The 16,870-nt window shown below is 35.8% G+C and overlaps 1 protein-coding gene across 4 annotated transcripts; it reads left to right on the plus strand.

Annotated features, from left to right (window-relative positions):
- Positions 1-27: 27 nt before the first annotated feature.
- Positions 28-14,332, plus strand: apold1a (apolipoprotein L domain containing 1a). Of its 4 annotated transcripts, none has more exons than XM_067363092.1 (19): positions 28-578; positions 670-749; positions 2,250-2,333; positions 2,426-2,468; positions 2,571-2,675; positions 4,624-4,674; positions 5,000-5,068; positions 5,251-5,316; positions 5,447-5,521; positions 5,625-5,696; positions 5,817-5,885; positions 5,964-6,032; positions 6,248-6,310; positions 6,386-6,448; positions 6,605-6,673; positions 6,804-6,840; positions 8,506-8,557; positions 8,642-9,056; positions 10,931-14,332. In XM_067363092.1, the coding sequence occupies exons 4-19, from the start codon at positions 2,445-2,447 to the stop codon at positions 11,546-11,548; spliced, it is 1,917 nt and encodes a 638-aa protein (XP_067219193.1). In that variant the 5' UTR covers positions 28-578; positions 670-749; positions 2,250-2,333; positions 2,426-2,444; the 3' UTR covers positions 11,549-14,332. The 4 variants fall into 4 exon arrangements, with proteins under 4 accessions (XP_067219193.1, XP_067219194.1, XP_067219195.1 ...); XM_067363093.1 differs by having other exon boundaries at positions 28-229; XM_067363094.1 differs by lacking the exon at positions 2,250-2,333.
- Positions 14,333-16,870: the final 2,538 nt, after the last annotated feature.

Here is a 16,870-nt window from a genome sequence, read left to right on the forward strand (position 1 = left end):
ACAAAAAAGTTAAAATTTGTTATAATAAACCTGGTCTGAAGAAACACCCATGTGTTTGTTATTGTTTAGTGAATGTAAAAAGACATTACTACTTAAATATAACGTCATGCTGACACCATGTTAAACCGTCTCGCTGTGATTCTGTTATTACTCAACACAGATTAACCGGGCGGGGCCTGACAAAGTTTTGACAGATCATTTTTGTCTAGCTGTACACATGGAGCACAAGGTAGGCAAAACAGTACGGTGAAATATCGTCAATTCTGTATGTTTATTAAACAAACTAGAGCAAGTTTCGGTGAAGTCTAGTGGCTTCCTGAGTTCGGCTCGTCATGATCAGACGCTTGTGTCAGACTAGAAAAATCCACAATAACAACGGGATGTCAGTTTCGAACAAGAATACTACATTGTTTTTGAAAATAAAAAATGTATAAAACGAGCAAACCAAAGTGCTTCCTAACAAATAACATGTATGAAGCGTCGTGAGCGCGAGGCGTTGACGCGTTTGTTGTTTGTGTTCCTGAATGATGATGTCAGTGTTTGTTCAGGACTTTTTTACAGTACACTCCTGTGCAATGGTGCGTGTGAAACGCTTTATAATATCAGTCATTTTAGGTCCTATGATACACGCATACATTGTGCAAACTTGTTTTTTTTTCACCCCTTAAGTTAGAAATGGAGAAGTGCAGTGGTTGATTCCAGAGGGAAACCTGAAGCAGAAGCTCGGACCTCCCCTACGCTAAAATGAGGTCAAATCACTGAAAATTAGTAAAAATAACTCTTTGCAGTTTCAGGGTGACATTGCTAAAATCATTTATTTAAAGATTTGGCTATTTTAAAATTAATTTATAATGGTGTAAATAAAATAAAATCTAAAATTGTAAATATTTATATTTGTATTTCTCTATACATAATTTTGAATCTGTCAAGATCAGTGTGAAAAGGTTTTCATACAGTGTGCTCACTTAAGAGGTAGCAGTAAGACTGCCATCAGGTTGGCTTTGGCCATTTAAAATAATACATTTATTCGATTTTCACCAAATTGGAGACACTAAATTATTCAAGGGTGTGAGTCTCTGTGTGTCTCATTCGTCCGGATTGCCTGATAGCACACGTACATCTCGGAGATGTCTATTTGATGTGCATATTTACATCTGGAAGATTTTTTAAAGATATTTTTAAGTGTTTGCTCATCTGCGATACCTCTATAGGACGTTTCCTGTCAGATGTCAAATAGACATTTAGAAAATGTCTTTAAGATGTTTATGATTTAGAATGTATGTAAAACTGACATCTTAAAGGGTTAGAACACCGAAAAATGAAAATAATGTCATTAATTACTCACCCTTATGTCGTTCCACACTCCTAAGACCTTCGTTAATCTTCAGAACACAAATTAAGATATTTTTGATGAAATCCGATGGCTCAGTGAGGCCTGCATAGCCAGCAATGGTACTTCCTCTCTCAAGATCCATAAATGTACTAAAAACATATTTAAATGAGTTCAGTGGTTCTACCTTAATATTATAAAGTGACGAGAATACTTTTCGTGCGCCAACAAAAAAAGACTTTTCAACCATATCTCGTGATGGCCGATTTAAAAGCGCCAAAGTCACGTGATTTCAGCAGTTTAGCCGTTTGATAGAAGATCCGAATCACTAATTTGAAACAAAAGATTCGTAAAGCTTCATGAAACTGTTTTGAAATCGGCAATCACAAGATATTATTGAAAAATAGTTATTTTGTTTTTTTTGGCACACAAAAAATATTCTTGTCACTTTATAATATTAAGGTAGAACCACTGAACTCACATGAAATGATTTAAGTATGATTTTTGGCTTTGCTCTCAATACAGGCCTCACTGAGCCATCGGATTTCATCAAAAATATCTCAATTTGTGCTCAGAAGATGAACAAGGGTCTTAGAGGTGTAGAATGACAATTAGTGACAGAATTTTCATTTTTGGGTGAACTAACCCTTTAAAGACGTCTATCAGATGTTTTCTAAACAGCAGATGCTTTTCAGATGAAGTAATCTTGCAGACGTACGTGTGCTACCATACAAGTAAACTTGCCTCGCCCTTTTCATGTCACAATTAAATGTATAGTACATTTAATACACAATGATATTTCAGAGTCTAAAAAAGAGAGAAAGACAGAAAAAGTACAATTTACAATCAGTTAAGAACATGAAGTTTATAAAAAGAAACATGAATAAAGAAATATTAATTCAAAAATCTATTTAAATAGGGCCTGGTCTGACAGAATAATGTCCATGGACACAAGAATATAAGAGTCCATCCCAGAGAATAACCACCTAGGCAATGACAAACTGTATGTTTAAAAAACTATTGCTCAATATTTTAGAGTTATTCTAAATAGTAACACATAAACTGATTTGTAAGTAATAGTGAATATTCCTATAGGTGAAGTTGACACAGTGACATGATTCAGAGGAAAATTATTCAGGTGAGCAAGGTGTCAAACAGTTAAATACTCAAATACATTTTAGCAGCCCCATATATAACTGATCTCAAAATTTGTGTGTTTTTGTCTCTGCTTGTGCTAAAGGAGAAAGCAGATTCAATGTCCAGCCAATCAGACGCTGCTGAGCACTCATCTGAGGCGAGACAGTACACGTTTAAGGGTGTAGGAACTGGAAGCATTCATGCTAGGGTAATTGTTTTGATGTAGCCTGACTCTGTGCTTTCATTTGCAATGGCTAGTTGACTATTTTTTGCTTTCTGTTTTTTTACACTAAAAATGATAGCAAAGACTATAGAATAACACAAGACGTGTCACTCGTATTGTTTTGAATGGGAGAAAGTGTAACGCGCAATATGGTGGAACAAGTCCCGCCTTCTAAATAAGAGCCAATCGCTGACTGGTAAAGTCATCGCGTCACTTCAGCGGCCGTTAGAATCACCGGTTTCTATAGAAACATTCAGACGAGCGCCTCCGAAGAGACACGCATTTAGGTCTGCGCATGCGCATTAGCTTGATCCAGCCTGAAAAATAGTTTTTTTTTGTCATGATTCGAGCGTTTAGAAACTACATTTATGCGCCGGTTGTTGTAAGATTTCATTGGTGATTTCAAATATGAAATTTAATCGTAAGGTTGGCGAACAGTTTTGGAGAATTTGATGTTTCCCCATTCATAGAGATTGCATGATGCCCAGGATGCCCGAGAGGCGTTTTAAAGATGGCCGCCGAGTGAAAAGACTTGTCTTAGAGGGATAGTTCACCCAAAAATGAAAATTTGATGTTTATCTGCTTACCCCCAGGGCATCCAAGATGTAGATGACTTTTTTTCTTCAGTCGAACGCAAATTATGATTTTTAACTGCAACCGCTGCCGTCTGTCAGTCAAATAATAGCAGTGATTGGGAACTTGAACAATAAGAGTCGAAAAAACTTCCATAGACAAATCCAAATCAAACCCTGCGGCTCGTGACGACACATTAATGTCCTAAGACACGAAACGATCGGTTTGTGCGAGAAACCGAACAGTATTTATATAATTTTTTACCTCTAATACACCACTATGTCCAACTCCGTACAGCTTCCGGTTAGTGAGGTCTGATCGTGCTCTGACAACGGAAGTGATGTCTCGCGCTCATTGAAGTATATGGGCGAGACATCACTTCCGTCACCAGAACGCGTTTTTGACCTCACTAACAGGAAGCTGAACGAAGTTGGACATAGTGGTGTATTAGAGGTAAAAATTATATAAATAATGTTCGGTTTCTCGCACAAACCGATCGTTTCGTGTCTTAGGACATTAATGTGTCGTCACGAGCCGCAGGGTTTCATTTGGATTTGTCTAAGCAAGTTTTATTTACTGTTATAGTTGAAGTTCCCATCTACTGCTATTATTTGACTGACAGACGGCAGCGGTTGCAGTTAAAAATCATAATTTGCGTTCGACTGAAGAAAAAAAAGTCACCTACATCTTGGATGCACTGGGGGTAAGCAGACATCAAATTTTCATTTTTGGGTGAACTATCCCTTTAAAGTGACTTTGATGATAGTAAAATGTACATTTTCTTCAAGTGTCGGGGAAAAGCTGCCGTTTTCAGCCAGTTGTTTCAAAGAACTTCTAAAAAGTTGACGAGTCTCTGCACAAGAGGTAGAACATTAAAATAACCCATTTAAGCCAATATGTTTATTAATGACAGACAGCTGAAGCTGTTTTATACAGTCTGCAGATGTAAAGATACTAGTTGAAATAATAAATTCATAGTGTAATTTAAGTAAGCGCCCTGACAATGAGATTGAACAGCATTGAGGTATCAAATGTATCATCCATTTTCTAATTTATGTATTTTTAATTTTGGTTCAGGTGTCCAAATACTTTTGCAACCATTGTGTCTTACTATGCTTTGCAGATACAAATATTTTTTTTACATTACATCACACAGTTAGGGTTAGGCCATGAAAGTGTACCCTCTTTTACCACTAGGGGAGGCAAGAGACTTCCTCAGTCAATTTGCTCACACATCATCCAAATGCTCAGGAGAGGAATCACATGATCAAAAGAGATTTCCTGTAGAGTTGCATATACATTTTGAGCTATTGATTCTGATCTGATATGAAAGATAATGCAAGCTTTCTGTTTGCCCCAGGATGGCTTCGCTGCCACCACTGACAGTCTGTCCAACCAACACAGCAGTAAGGTCTGTTGTAATCACAGTACACTTAACATCACTTGACATTTTAAACTGAGTATCCAAATATCCAATATGAATCACCCCTTTTGTAATGACACAATAGGTTTGGATTAAATAGGGCACCACAAAAGCTCAGGTGATCCACCCTGTGTCCACAAAATCAAATTTATTTAAATAGTTTTGGTAAAAATATATATATATTTTTTTTTTTTTGCTGTTCAGTCTGTAAAAATCATGCTTTGATGTTACACATTACACAGAATAATGCTTGCTGCAAGTTTGGTTTAGCTCACACATACTGAACAGAACCTTCCTCTTTCTTTCTTAACAGACAGAACTATCATTACAACATGGAGAACTCTCAGCCGGCAATCACAACCAAACAGAAAACAACACCAAGGTGTGGCAAAACGGCAATCTTGTTCATGCAGTTATTTATTATTAAATTCGAAATTAGGATTTTTCAGCCAGTGAGAGTCTTGTAAGCCGCAATATCACTGTGGGACCAATCACATTGGCCATATATCATAAATTCAAAGTCACAAAAAATGTCTAATCTAATTCTCAGATTCATTTCTTTAGGAGGGAAATTCCCTGTTTAATTTTCTCCAAACATTTCCTAGAGGAACTGAGGACACGTCTGAAGAGGTACTGTGCATTGCTACAACAACAAATACTTAGAATATGTCTACTCTCTTTATATTGTGCAGTTTTTTTGCAATGGTACCCCAATCTTCCAGATAATAATACACAGTAGTTACAAGCTTTCTTCTTGCAGGACAGTCCACCATTACACATTAAACTGCTGGCCAGTAATGACGATCTCTTATATCTCTCTTACAACAACTTAAAGGTTCTTATTACTGCCCTTTATATTATATACAATAAAATATGTTTATATTATATTCATATATTATTGTAATCTGCAATTCACAATTACTGTCTCTTTTGTGCAGGATAACTCAGGGAAGCTTAGTGGCACTTTCCGCAGTTCCCCAAAACCGGCGTTACGTTTCACTGCTGAGACGGTAACGCAGCCTCCCCCTTTTATTGCTGTATTTATATATTGTTGACAGTCTTTACAATTAGCATGTACTTTTATACCATTTTTAATCAAATTAAAATTATTTTTATAATTTCATATGTAGGATCCGCTAAGTGAGCACAGTAAATGTATTGACTGGGATTACAGCTTCCTGGACTCTGGCACTGAAAAGGTACTTTACCAAATCGGTAACGATCTGAAATTGATGAAGTCGTGCGACACATGCTGAACTGTTTACTTTATGTCTTAGAAATCTATTGCAGTGTCCAGAAAATGCACAGCAAATGATGATATGAAACACTCTAACAGTAATACCAAGGTGAGCCTCTCTCTGTGTTTTTATCTTTTTAATGCAGAGGATCACTTGTTACAGGCAGGAATATTGTACAAGAAACTACACATATAACTGCTGATCATTTTCATCATAATGCCTCAAGCCGTAGTGAATTTGGGCTTTTTGTTTTCACTTGATATGATTTAAGGTGTCAGTTCAAATATTCTGCTTAATCTTCTTTGCTATTCACATCCTTTCAGTTTGTGTCATTTAGAGTGAAGAGAACTCTACCTAAAATGCCCACATTTTCACTCAGTACGCAGGTAATGTAGCACTTAAAAAACATATATATGTAATATTTTACATCAAAAGAATATACTAAATAAATCTTTCTATAGTGTTCTGATAAAGAAGATATCTTTGAGGAGCCACTGGAAATGCAGCATCTTCAGACAACGGAAGTGAGTTATAATTGCAATGAGTGTATAATATTATACACATATTGCAAATGATTTTAATTCTTATTTCACATATTTTTATGCTGCTTCTATTGTGCATCAGTATCACATAATGCATTCACATAATACCTATAATATCTTATTCTCTGAATATTACAGGATTTTGAAATACTGCCAGTGGAAATGGCTGCCTACCCTACAGATTTCAATTCTTTAAAGACAGATGAGGTATATTTTTTATATATATATATATATATATATATATATATATATATATACATATATATATATATATATATTTGGCTTGTTATGAGGTCTGTTTTAACCTTCTTTTTTATCTCTTGATCTCTCTTAATAGGATGATGGACTGATGGACTGGTGGGAAACTGTCGAGGGTGAGCTGGGTCAAATTATTGAAACACATTATGGATGTGAAAAACTACATATTCTCCTATCTGACTCATTGTGACTGGACTAGAAGAATAGTCTGCTATTCTGTTTTAACCCTTAGATGCATGCCCTGGGTCTATATTGACCTGGGTTGTCATTCACTACCGTTATTCTTTTTTTAAAAGTTGGACATCAACCGTCTTAGTATTCCTCAATCTTTTTATTATAAACAATATAACAAGAAAAATTATCGCTTTTTAATTAATTTCTAATTAATTTTGTGTTTAGTGTATTGGGTCTCTATTGACCCCAAGTATGCGATATTGCAAGTATTTGTTTTTCTGTGCAACAATCTCTGACTCAAAAAGTGCAATTCACCTTTATTCCTCAAGGTGGCAATGTCTGATACTCAATGATGACGTGACGTTTCACTCATAATTACTGCAGGCAAAAAAACAAAAGAATACACAAGTGTCATCAGCAAAACTTGAAAAAGCTCAGCGATTTACTGCAGAGCAAGAACTGTAGGCAATCAAATATTAGTGTCACTGTCTCTTGATGGTGGATCTGGTGAAGAAACTGTCAGCAATCAAAATATTTGAGTTTGAGTTTGAAGTTTTGAGTTAAGATTGTGAATATGAGCCAGATGCTGAATGAACTGGGGAAATGAGCTGATGATGGTAAAAAGCATCTGCTCAAATTGAACCCCTCCAGGTAATGCAATATGCCTTATTATATTCTTTTGTAACTGTTATTAAAATATAAAGAGAGTTTTAGACTATTATGACAGTTAGAGAGCCATGCGTGTTAGATCAGGGTCGCTAAAGACCCGAATATGTAATAATGATTGGCAAAAGCTTTTAAGGGGGTTAAAGAAGGATAGTTTTCATCACCTGGGCCGTTTCCTAAAGGGATAGTTCACCCAAAAATTAAAATTCTGCCCTCATGATGTTCCAAACCCGTAAGACTTTCGACAAATGAACACAGATGATGATATTTTTAATGAAATCTGAGAGATTTCTGTCCCTTCTTCTTGCAGAAGCTCAAACGTGCTACGTAACACGAGAATTAACCTCACTGGTTCTCGCACGTCAGGCAAACATGCTTGAGCTTCTGTTTATCATAACTAATGTGTGCATTGATGAATGTTTATATGTGAATAAAAGCCTAAATTAAATCTGTTCATCATATAAATCGATCATGTCTCTTCAGAAAATTTGGACTAAACCACTCAATTCATATTAATTATACTAATCTTTTTATGAACTTTTTGAAGCGTCAAAGTGGTAGTTGCGTAGCTGTCAATGGAAGGACAGAAATTGCTCAGATTTCATTTAAAATATCTTAATTTGTGTTCTGAAGATGAACAAAAGTCTTACAGGTGTGGAATGACATGAAGGTGAGTAATTAATGGCATTTTTGGGTGAACTAACCCTTTATGGGGCATAAGACATGTTCAGCTGCACAGAGCATAATGTAATACTACAGACACATTGTATAAATTTGACTTTAAAAACATGTCTTAATGGAAGAATACTGAAAAAAACAGTATAAGACATGATGCATTGGCCTATAACAGCCATCTGTATGTGTGTTTGTAGCTAAAAATATAAAATAATGATGACCTACTTGTCCTCACTAATTTCATATGACTTACTGATGTTTGACAGGTTGGAGTGTATGGAATGAAACAGCAAATTTTCATGAGAATAAGGAGGAGTTGTGAGTAAATTTGGATTTAAAAAAAAATGAAAAGTTGTCTAATCGCCTCCTATGACAACTTATCTGTCGACGTTTGTCTCTTAGGATTGTCGAGGCTGCTGCAGACCGTGTGTTCATGGCAGCCCGTCTCTTTGTCAGTCTATTCAACCAGCGTGGAGCCTCTCTGCAACGTCGCATTGTAGAGTTGCTTGCACTAGCGGACACTGCTGACAGCTTCCATAAGAAGGCCGTGAGCGCAGCTGTCGGAGGGGGTGTGGCTAGTGTGGCCGGGAGCATAGCCACAATTACCGGCCTCATCCTGGCACCCTTCACCTTTGGCACCTCCACTATCGTTACTGCGGTGGGTATCAGTGTGGCAACAGCTGGAAGCATCACCTCAGCCACAGCTAACATCACGGATGCGGTTCAATCCAAGATGGACCGCAAGAAGGTGGAAAAGATGATCCAGGGCTACCAGAATGAGATCAATGACATCAGAGATTGTCTGGAATTCATGCAAGTATGTTTATCGTTCTATCTATTAGGGCTGGGTATTGACACAATTTTCACGATTCGATTACTATTCGATTCGATTATTTTGGATATAGTATTTCAGTTTCAGTACATGAAAAAAAAAATATCTCTCAACTAATGCTGTAAACTACATGTGGGAGTCAGTTGATACTACTATAATAATATTAAAGGTTAAATTAACTTATTTATATGCAAACACTTAAATTACACTGTTTTTATTATAAATAAAGTTTAGAATTACATAATCATATTTCTACTCGAATTCGTTTTTTTTAAATATAAACATTTAAATCACGGCTGTCATGACTGATTTATTCAAACATGCATTAAATATTGAAAAACATTAAAAAATTATAATGAATATGTATCGGTGCATAGCTATATTTATCAGAATGTTGCTTTCTAGAGCACTTTTCTAGCTGACTAATGAGTTTATGGTCACTGAATATGGTTTTCTGGAGGTAAATGTGACGTTACATTGTTTACAAGCTGTTTTATTGACGTCTTTCCGAGGTTGAAACACTGATTGATACGGAAGAGGATTAGGGCCAAGCAATAATAAAAAAATAAAACCATCTCGAGATTAAAGTTGTTAAATTTCAAGAAAAAACTCGTTAAATTTTGAGAAAAAAAGTCTAAATAAAATATTGAGAATAAACTCGTTAAATTACGAGAAAAAACTCATTAAATTTAGAGAAAAATGACGTTAAATTTTGAGAAAAAAGTCGAGATAAAATGTTGAGAATAAACATTAAATTATGAGAAAAAAGTCGTTAAATTACGAGAAGTTTAACGAATTTGTTCTGGTAATTTAACGACTTTTTTCTCATATTTTAACGAATTTGTTCTCGTAATTTAACGACTTTTTTCTCATAATTTAATGAGTTTATTCTCAACATTTTATCTCGACTTTTTTCTCGAAATTTAACGACATTTTTCTCGTAATTTAACGAATTTGTTCTCATAATTTAACGACTTTTTTCTCGTAATTTAATTACTTTATTCTCAACATTTTATCAACTTTTTTCTCGAAATTTAACGATTTTTTTTCTCTAATTTAACAAGTTTATTCTCAACATTTTATCTCGACCTTTTTCTCGAAATTTAACAAGTTTTTTCTCAACATTTTATTTAGACTTTTTTCTCGTAATTTAACAAGTTTATTCTCAACATTTTATCTCGAACTTTTTCTTGAAATTTAACAAGTTTTTTTCTCGTAATTTAACAAGTTTATTCTCAACATTTTATTTCGACTTTTTTCTCGAAATTGAACAACTTTAATCTCTAGATGTTTTTATTTTTTTATTATTGCTTGGCCCTAATCCTCTTCCGTAGATTGAGATATTACACGAGACATGATATTGCTTTCGGTAAGTTATACTGTATCTTTTAACATACCTTCAGATGTTCATGCATGTTTATTTTGCGCTGTAACTGGTTTTAAAGCGGAGGAGAGGATGTTCACGTGTGCTCGTGCTGCTGCTTCTCTTGAACTGGGGCGCTAAAGCGATCTGTCACGCCACATTAAACAGCGCCAAAACAGTATTTATGTTTGAATCTCATAATAAGATGGACGTCATTTGAAATCTGAGACTTTGCTTCATATCAAAAGTAACAAAGCACAAAGATTATTGCAATTTATTGGATGGGAGGCGCTACATATTCTGCTCATTCATCAACTGAAAACAGACTAGACTAATCAATTCTTGGGATTTAAGAATCGATATCTGTTCGTAAAAATGAGAATCAATTAAAATTGCGAAATCATTATTTTTTACCCAGCCCTACTATCTATCTAGATAGATTATCTGTCTGTCTATCTATCTGTCTCACTTGTGTTTTTGTCTGCTGTCTATGTAGGAAGGAATGAACACCCTGCAAGAATGGGATTTTAAGGAGTACTCTGAGAGTGTGGTCAACACGAGTCTTAGCCGCAACATAAAGTATGTTATGAAGGAAGGTGGGCGAGCAGGTAAAGCGCTCATGATTAACACTGATAGGCTTATCAGCACTGTGAAAGTACTAGGTGTTGCCGGAGGTGCGGCCAAAGCCGCCAAGGCCATCAGTATCACCACAGGGGTCATGTCCACTCTCTTTCTTGCCCTGGATGTCTTTTTTCTCGCTAAAGACTCTAATGAACTCCGCAAAGGTGCCAAGACCAAATTTGCTTCCAAGATCCGAGAAGTATGCAAAGAGCTTCAAAACGGCCTACTGGAACTAAACAAAGTGAAGACTCAGCTTCAGAAGACCATGGATGGAATTGAAGTGGAAGAATATGAAGAAGAGGAGGAGGATGAAGAAAGATGTGAGTCAGATCCTATTAATCTGGCTCTACTTGAGAAAGAACTTGATCAGTTGGAGGAGAAACTTGACCAGAAAACTACACATGAGCAAATGAACAAAAGCAAGACAGGAGAGGCTGAAAAAGAGACCAGAAAAAAGAAAGAAAATGAGCAGTCAAGGAGCAAAAAGCAGTGATAAAAATTATATTAAAAAAATGAGCCTTAAAGGTGCACTGTGTAAAATTTAGGAAGATCTATTGACAGAAATGCAAAATAATAAACATAACTATATTTTCAGTGGTGTATAAAGACCTTACATAATGAACCATTATGTTTTTATTACCTTAGAAAGAGCCATTTCTATCTCATAAACCGCGGGTCCCCTTACATGTTAAGTCGCCATTTTGTGCCGGCATGTTTCTACAGTAACCGTACAGTAAACGGACAAACTGCTCTACAGAGCGTGTTTCGTCACTATGTTATTCTAAATTGTTCGTGGTTTTAGAGGCAGCTTGCATCGTCACTACATTGAATATGCACAAAGTAGTAGTAGTCGTCGTCTGGATTATTAGAAGCAAAGACTTCTTTGTTAGAAGTGAAAAGAAACCTCATTGCTTCACTGTACTGTCTGCTGTCTCAGACGAAGATCTTTGTCTTGTGTCTGCCAGACGGCCACCATAGCTTCTCTGAAAGGGAGGGGTGAGCTCTGTTGGTTGCAGTTCGCAACCTCACCGCTAGATGTCGGTAAAATTTACACATTGCACCTTTAACGGTGAGCTAACATATGGAAACAACAAAAGCAGGATGGTTGCTAAATCAAATTCAAAGATTTGAAAGGAAAAAGGAAGGAAAAAGTGGAAACAAGACAAAAATGAAGAGGAATAATCAAGTTGATCTGGAAAGACCTGGAAGTATAGAATTATAGTATAGACTTTGCACAGACACACAGATTATAAGAGGAACACTTCTGAGTTAAAGAGACAGAAAGTGGAGAATTTAAGTACAAGGGGAATAAGATACCTAGAAACATTCATGTGTTGTTCAAGCAAACTCAAAAAAGGGACAGATGATACAGTATATTGAGAAGTTAAAGAGACAAGGAAGAAAAACCACTAGATTTGGATTTCCACAAGTGGACGAGATTCATGTTTAAGCTTTAAGTAGTACTGTTTCAGGCTTTTGATTCTGTGTAAATCATATACTGCATTATGTATGCATTTTGTTTTCTGTGTGCTACACACAAGAATCAAAATGACAACTGTAATGTAACCTGAAAGTTTTAAAGGTGCCATCGAACGTTTTTTTACAAGATGTAATATAAGTCTAAGGTGTCCCCTGAATGTGTCTGTGAAGTTTCAGCTCAAAATACCCCATAGATTTTTTTTTATTCATTTTTTTAAATGCCTATTTTGAGGCATCATTAAATATGCGCTGATTCAGGCTGCGGCCCCTTTAAATCGCGCGCTCCCCGCCCCAAGCTCATAACTCTATAATACATTGCATAAACAAAGTTCACACAGCTAATATAACCCTCAAAATGGAACTTTACAAAATGTTTGTCATGCAGCATGTCTAATCGCGTAAGTACAGTGTTTATTTTGATGTTTACATTTGATTCTGAATGAGTTTGATAGTGCTCCGTGGATAAAGCTAACATTACACACTGTTGGAGAGATTTATAAAGAATGAAGTTGTGTTTATGAATTATACAGACTGCAAGTGTTTAATAATGAAAATAGTGACGGCTCTTGTCTCTGTGAATACAGTAAGAAACGATGGTAACTTTAACCACATTTAACAGTACATTAGCAACATGCTAACGAAACATTTAGAAAGACAATTTACAAATATCACTAAAAATATCATGATATCATGGATCATGTCAGTTATTATCGCTCCATCTGCCATTTTTCGCTATTGTTCTTGCTTGCTTACCTAGTCTGATGATTCAGCTGTGCTGCTCCAGATGTTAATACTGCCTTGTCTAATGCCTTGAACATGAGCTGGCATATGTAAATATTGGGGGCGTACATATTAATGATCCCGACTGTTATGTAACAGTCAGTGTTATGTTGAGATTCGCCTGTTCTTCGGAGGTCTTTTAACAGATGAGATTTATATAAGAAGGAAGAAACAATGGAGTTTGAGACTCACTGTATGTCATTTCCATGTACTGAACTCTTGTTATTCAACTATGCCAAGATAAATTCAATTTTCAATTCGATGGCACCTTTAAATATATACACACACATATACACAATTCAGTATATGCAATAGAAAATTTCAAAATGAATTTCTATATTTAGGGTTGTGGGCTCAGAACAGACAACTAAACTTTGATATTTAAGGTATATCAGTACAGTTTTGTCTAGAATAAATACATTCTAGAGAATTAGTGTGAAAAAAGCAGACCAGTGTATTGATCTAAGAATCTGGACTGATCCTCAACATGTGACCTGTAGCCTATAATGTCGATTTTCAGAATTCTCTGGTGTGGTTTTGAACACAAAAAAACCTGTTTCAGTTCCTCAGCATTATATATGGGAAGCATTCTTTTTTTTGGCTTTACATTAACCAAACACCTTGAACCAGTGCTGGCAGAGGGCACTAATGATCATATGTAGGTAAAAGGGCATTGAAGATTGTGGTTTTATTAACTTTCTGAGTGTGTAAACTGTAAACGAGCAGGTGTTGGAGCCGATCCTAACTCTGGGGCATGTGCAGGTGTCGTATGTTTGGATTCTGCTCCCTAAATAAAAATAGCCAAAAATAATAATAATAAAAAAGTTTTTATGCTGTGTTTTATGCATCAAATGTATAATATATTTTGATATGTTCTGTATTATTTATTTTTGTAATTTTTTTTAAGAAACTTTTTTACGGTTTTAATGTTTTCCACAAAATGTTTTGTGTGGTTCTTTTTCTATGGATTTGTGCAATGCATAAAAGAGGTTTAGAAATAAAATGCAGAATGAGTTGTATTTTTACCTATTAATTTGGTTATAAATATACTTGGTTATATAAAACAGCAGTTTACAGTATTCAGTTCAAAATGAAAGTTTAATTGCTGAAATTGTCACCCCGTGGCAACAACTTCAAGGCAATTTTTCATACTTTTTGTTATACTGGTTGAAACTCTCTTCACATCCTGACCGAAATCAATAATAGAAGTAGTCTAAAATATTTAAAAGAAAAGAAAGAAAAAAGTATATGCTCTGTCTCGGGAGCTTTCTGGTATGAACCAATATATTTCCATACCTCCGTGCACCCTGCTCGCGCAGACATCACACATCATCAGCTATGCAGAGCTGAGGACAAACAGTCAACGAGCACCACAAACAAACAACAGCCACCTTTTACAGTTCCTCCTGAACTAAAACAACGAGCTTATGCTGCTTTCACGTAATTACTGTAATTAAGAGATGGAAATTCATGACAGAGCTGTTCTTATGCGTTTCTGCGGCAACACTATCAACAATGAGCTGCAGTCAGGTGGTTCAGTGTCAGAGCTCTAAGTTGTTTACGTTCATCGTTATTGTTATGTGATTTGAGATATGGGGTAATTTAAAGTCCCCCTGAAATCAAAATTTAAAGTTTTTTAGCTTTTAGTATGAAAATGTGATAAAATGATAAAATTCACATTCAGAAGATATAAGCATTCAGAACTTACAGTCTCTCACTTCCGCTAAAATGGATCACGAATTTTCATGACATCACCACGGACTTCAGCTTCTCTTCAAATCTTCTGTCCAATGAAATGCTCTTTAGAATCTGAAGTCCCGCCCCCTCCTACACTATAAACAGACGCTGCTGCGGCTGAAATCAGTCATTTGTTCACACATTTACTAGTTTCTACATGGTGAATACCACATAGTGCACTATATAGAGAATAGGGAACAATTCAGGCAGTGTAAACTGTTCATTGACATGAAGTTCGTTTCCGTGTTTCGAGTACGGTCTGCTCCCTTCCAGAGACATATTTTTAAGAAACGTTTTAGTGCACTTTTACTGGTTTTAATGTGTTTCCACAAAATGTTTCATATGTGCGCGTCGGCAGTCCACAAAATTTCTACACATTTGATTTCTACAAACAATGCTATATTTTAAAGCAATATGGAGCAGAAACGGTTTGAGATTATGAGGAAAATTAGGTTTTACGAGCTTGACGGCTCTGGCCGAGCTGTGATCTAGGCGAAATGCTATTGTTTTTTTGTTTTTTTTAAGGGGAGGAGCTTCTAGATTCTAGTCTTCCTGTTTAACCGGAAATTATGTCAACACAATGAATAAAGTCGCACGTTCCAAGGCACTTCACAGGATCTTTAACACCATCTCTAGTGACGCTTTGCAGGCTCTCCACTGACTGTGCATGTTCGTGTGTTTTGAAGGAGGCGCGATCTTGTGCTTTCAATACTAGATTTCCATTGCTAGCCTATCCAAAATTGCCTACCCTACCTTTAAAAGTAGCCCAGTTCCGTGAGAGAAAGACTGCCCTCTGCTGTTGAAATAGTAGTACATATTTTAATAGTTTTTAAAGACCGTATCAGACTAGTATCAGGCATCATCATCTCCTCTCGCAAGATTTTAGATTGTATGAGGACATATACATCCTGTCCTTCACATATCGGCAGGCACCAAATACAATTAAGCGTCCATTCTTTAAATGATCAAATCAGTTAACTCTTAATACTTCATTACAGGAGACAGCAACAGTGTTCTATTACTGTTGTTCTATTTTGGGTTAGAGACATAAGAAAGTGGGAACATCCAATAATTACTCCTTTTTTTTTTTTTTTTTTTTTTACAATATGGTTTTTAACCATTCATTTCACTTTACACCTGCATTAAAGGATGAGTTCACTTTCAAATTAAAATTTCCTGATAAATTACTCACCCCCGTGTCATCCAAGATGTTCATGTCCTTCTTTCTTCGAAAAGAAATTAAGGTTTTTGAAGAAAACATTCCAGGATTTTTCTCCTTTATAGTGGACTTCAATGGAGCCCAAACGGTTAAAGGTCAAAATTACAGTTTCAGTGCAGTTTCAAAGGGCTTTAAACGATACTAGATGAGAAATAAGGGTCTTATCTAGAGAAACCATCACTCATTTTCTAAATTTTTTTTAAAATTTTATACATTTTAACCATAAATGCTCATCTTGAACTAGGTCTCTTCCTCTTCTCTATTAGAATTCCAGCAGTGTAGACACTGCTAAGTGTATTACTGCCCTCCACAGGTCAAAGTTTGAACTAATTGTTACATACTTGCACTAGCATATTGAATATGGCAATTAAACTTTGAAATAAGACCCTTATTTCTCATCTGGGATCGTGTAGAACACTGATTTTGACCTTCAACCGTTTGGGCTCCATTGAAGTCCACTATATGGAGAAAAATCCTGGAATGTTTTCATCAAAAACCTTAATTTCTTTTCGACTGAAGAAAGAAAGACATGGACATCTTGGATGACATGGGGGTGAGTAAATTATCAGGAAATTTTAATTTGAAAGTGAACTAATCCTT

This window comes from Chanodichthys erythropterus, chromosome 16 (genome assembly GCF_024489055.1).
Source record: "Chanodichthys erythropterus isolate Z2021 chromosome 16, ASM2448905v1, whole genome shotgun sequence".
NCBI classification, from domain to species: domain Eukaryota; kingdom Metazoa; phylum Chordata; class Actinopteri; order Cypriniformes; family Xenocyprididae; genus Chanodichthys; species Chanodichthys erythropterus.

What these genes read in the sequence shown, in the direction of transcription:
- apold1a (XM_067363092.1), top strand. Translation starts at nt 2,445, where the DNA reads ATGATTCAGAGGAAAATTATTCAG. An exon ending in ACTCTAACAGTAATACCAAG is followed by an intron (nt 6,033 to 6,247) that starts GTGAGCCTCTCT and finishes ACATCCTTTCAG; the next exon opens with TTTGTGTCATTTAGAGTGAA. An exon ending in ATTCTTTAAAGACAGATGAG is followed by an intron (nt 6,674 to 6,803) that starts GTATATTTTTTA and finishes CTCTCTTAATAG; the next exon opens with GATGATGGACTGATGGACTG.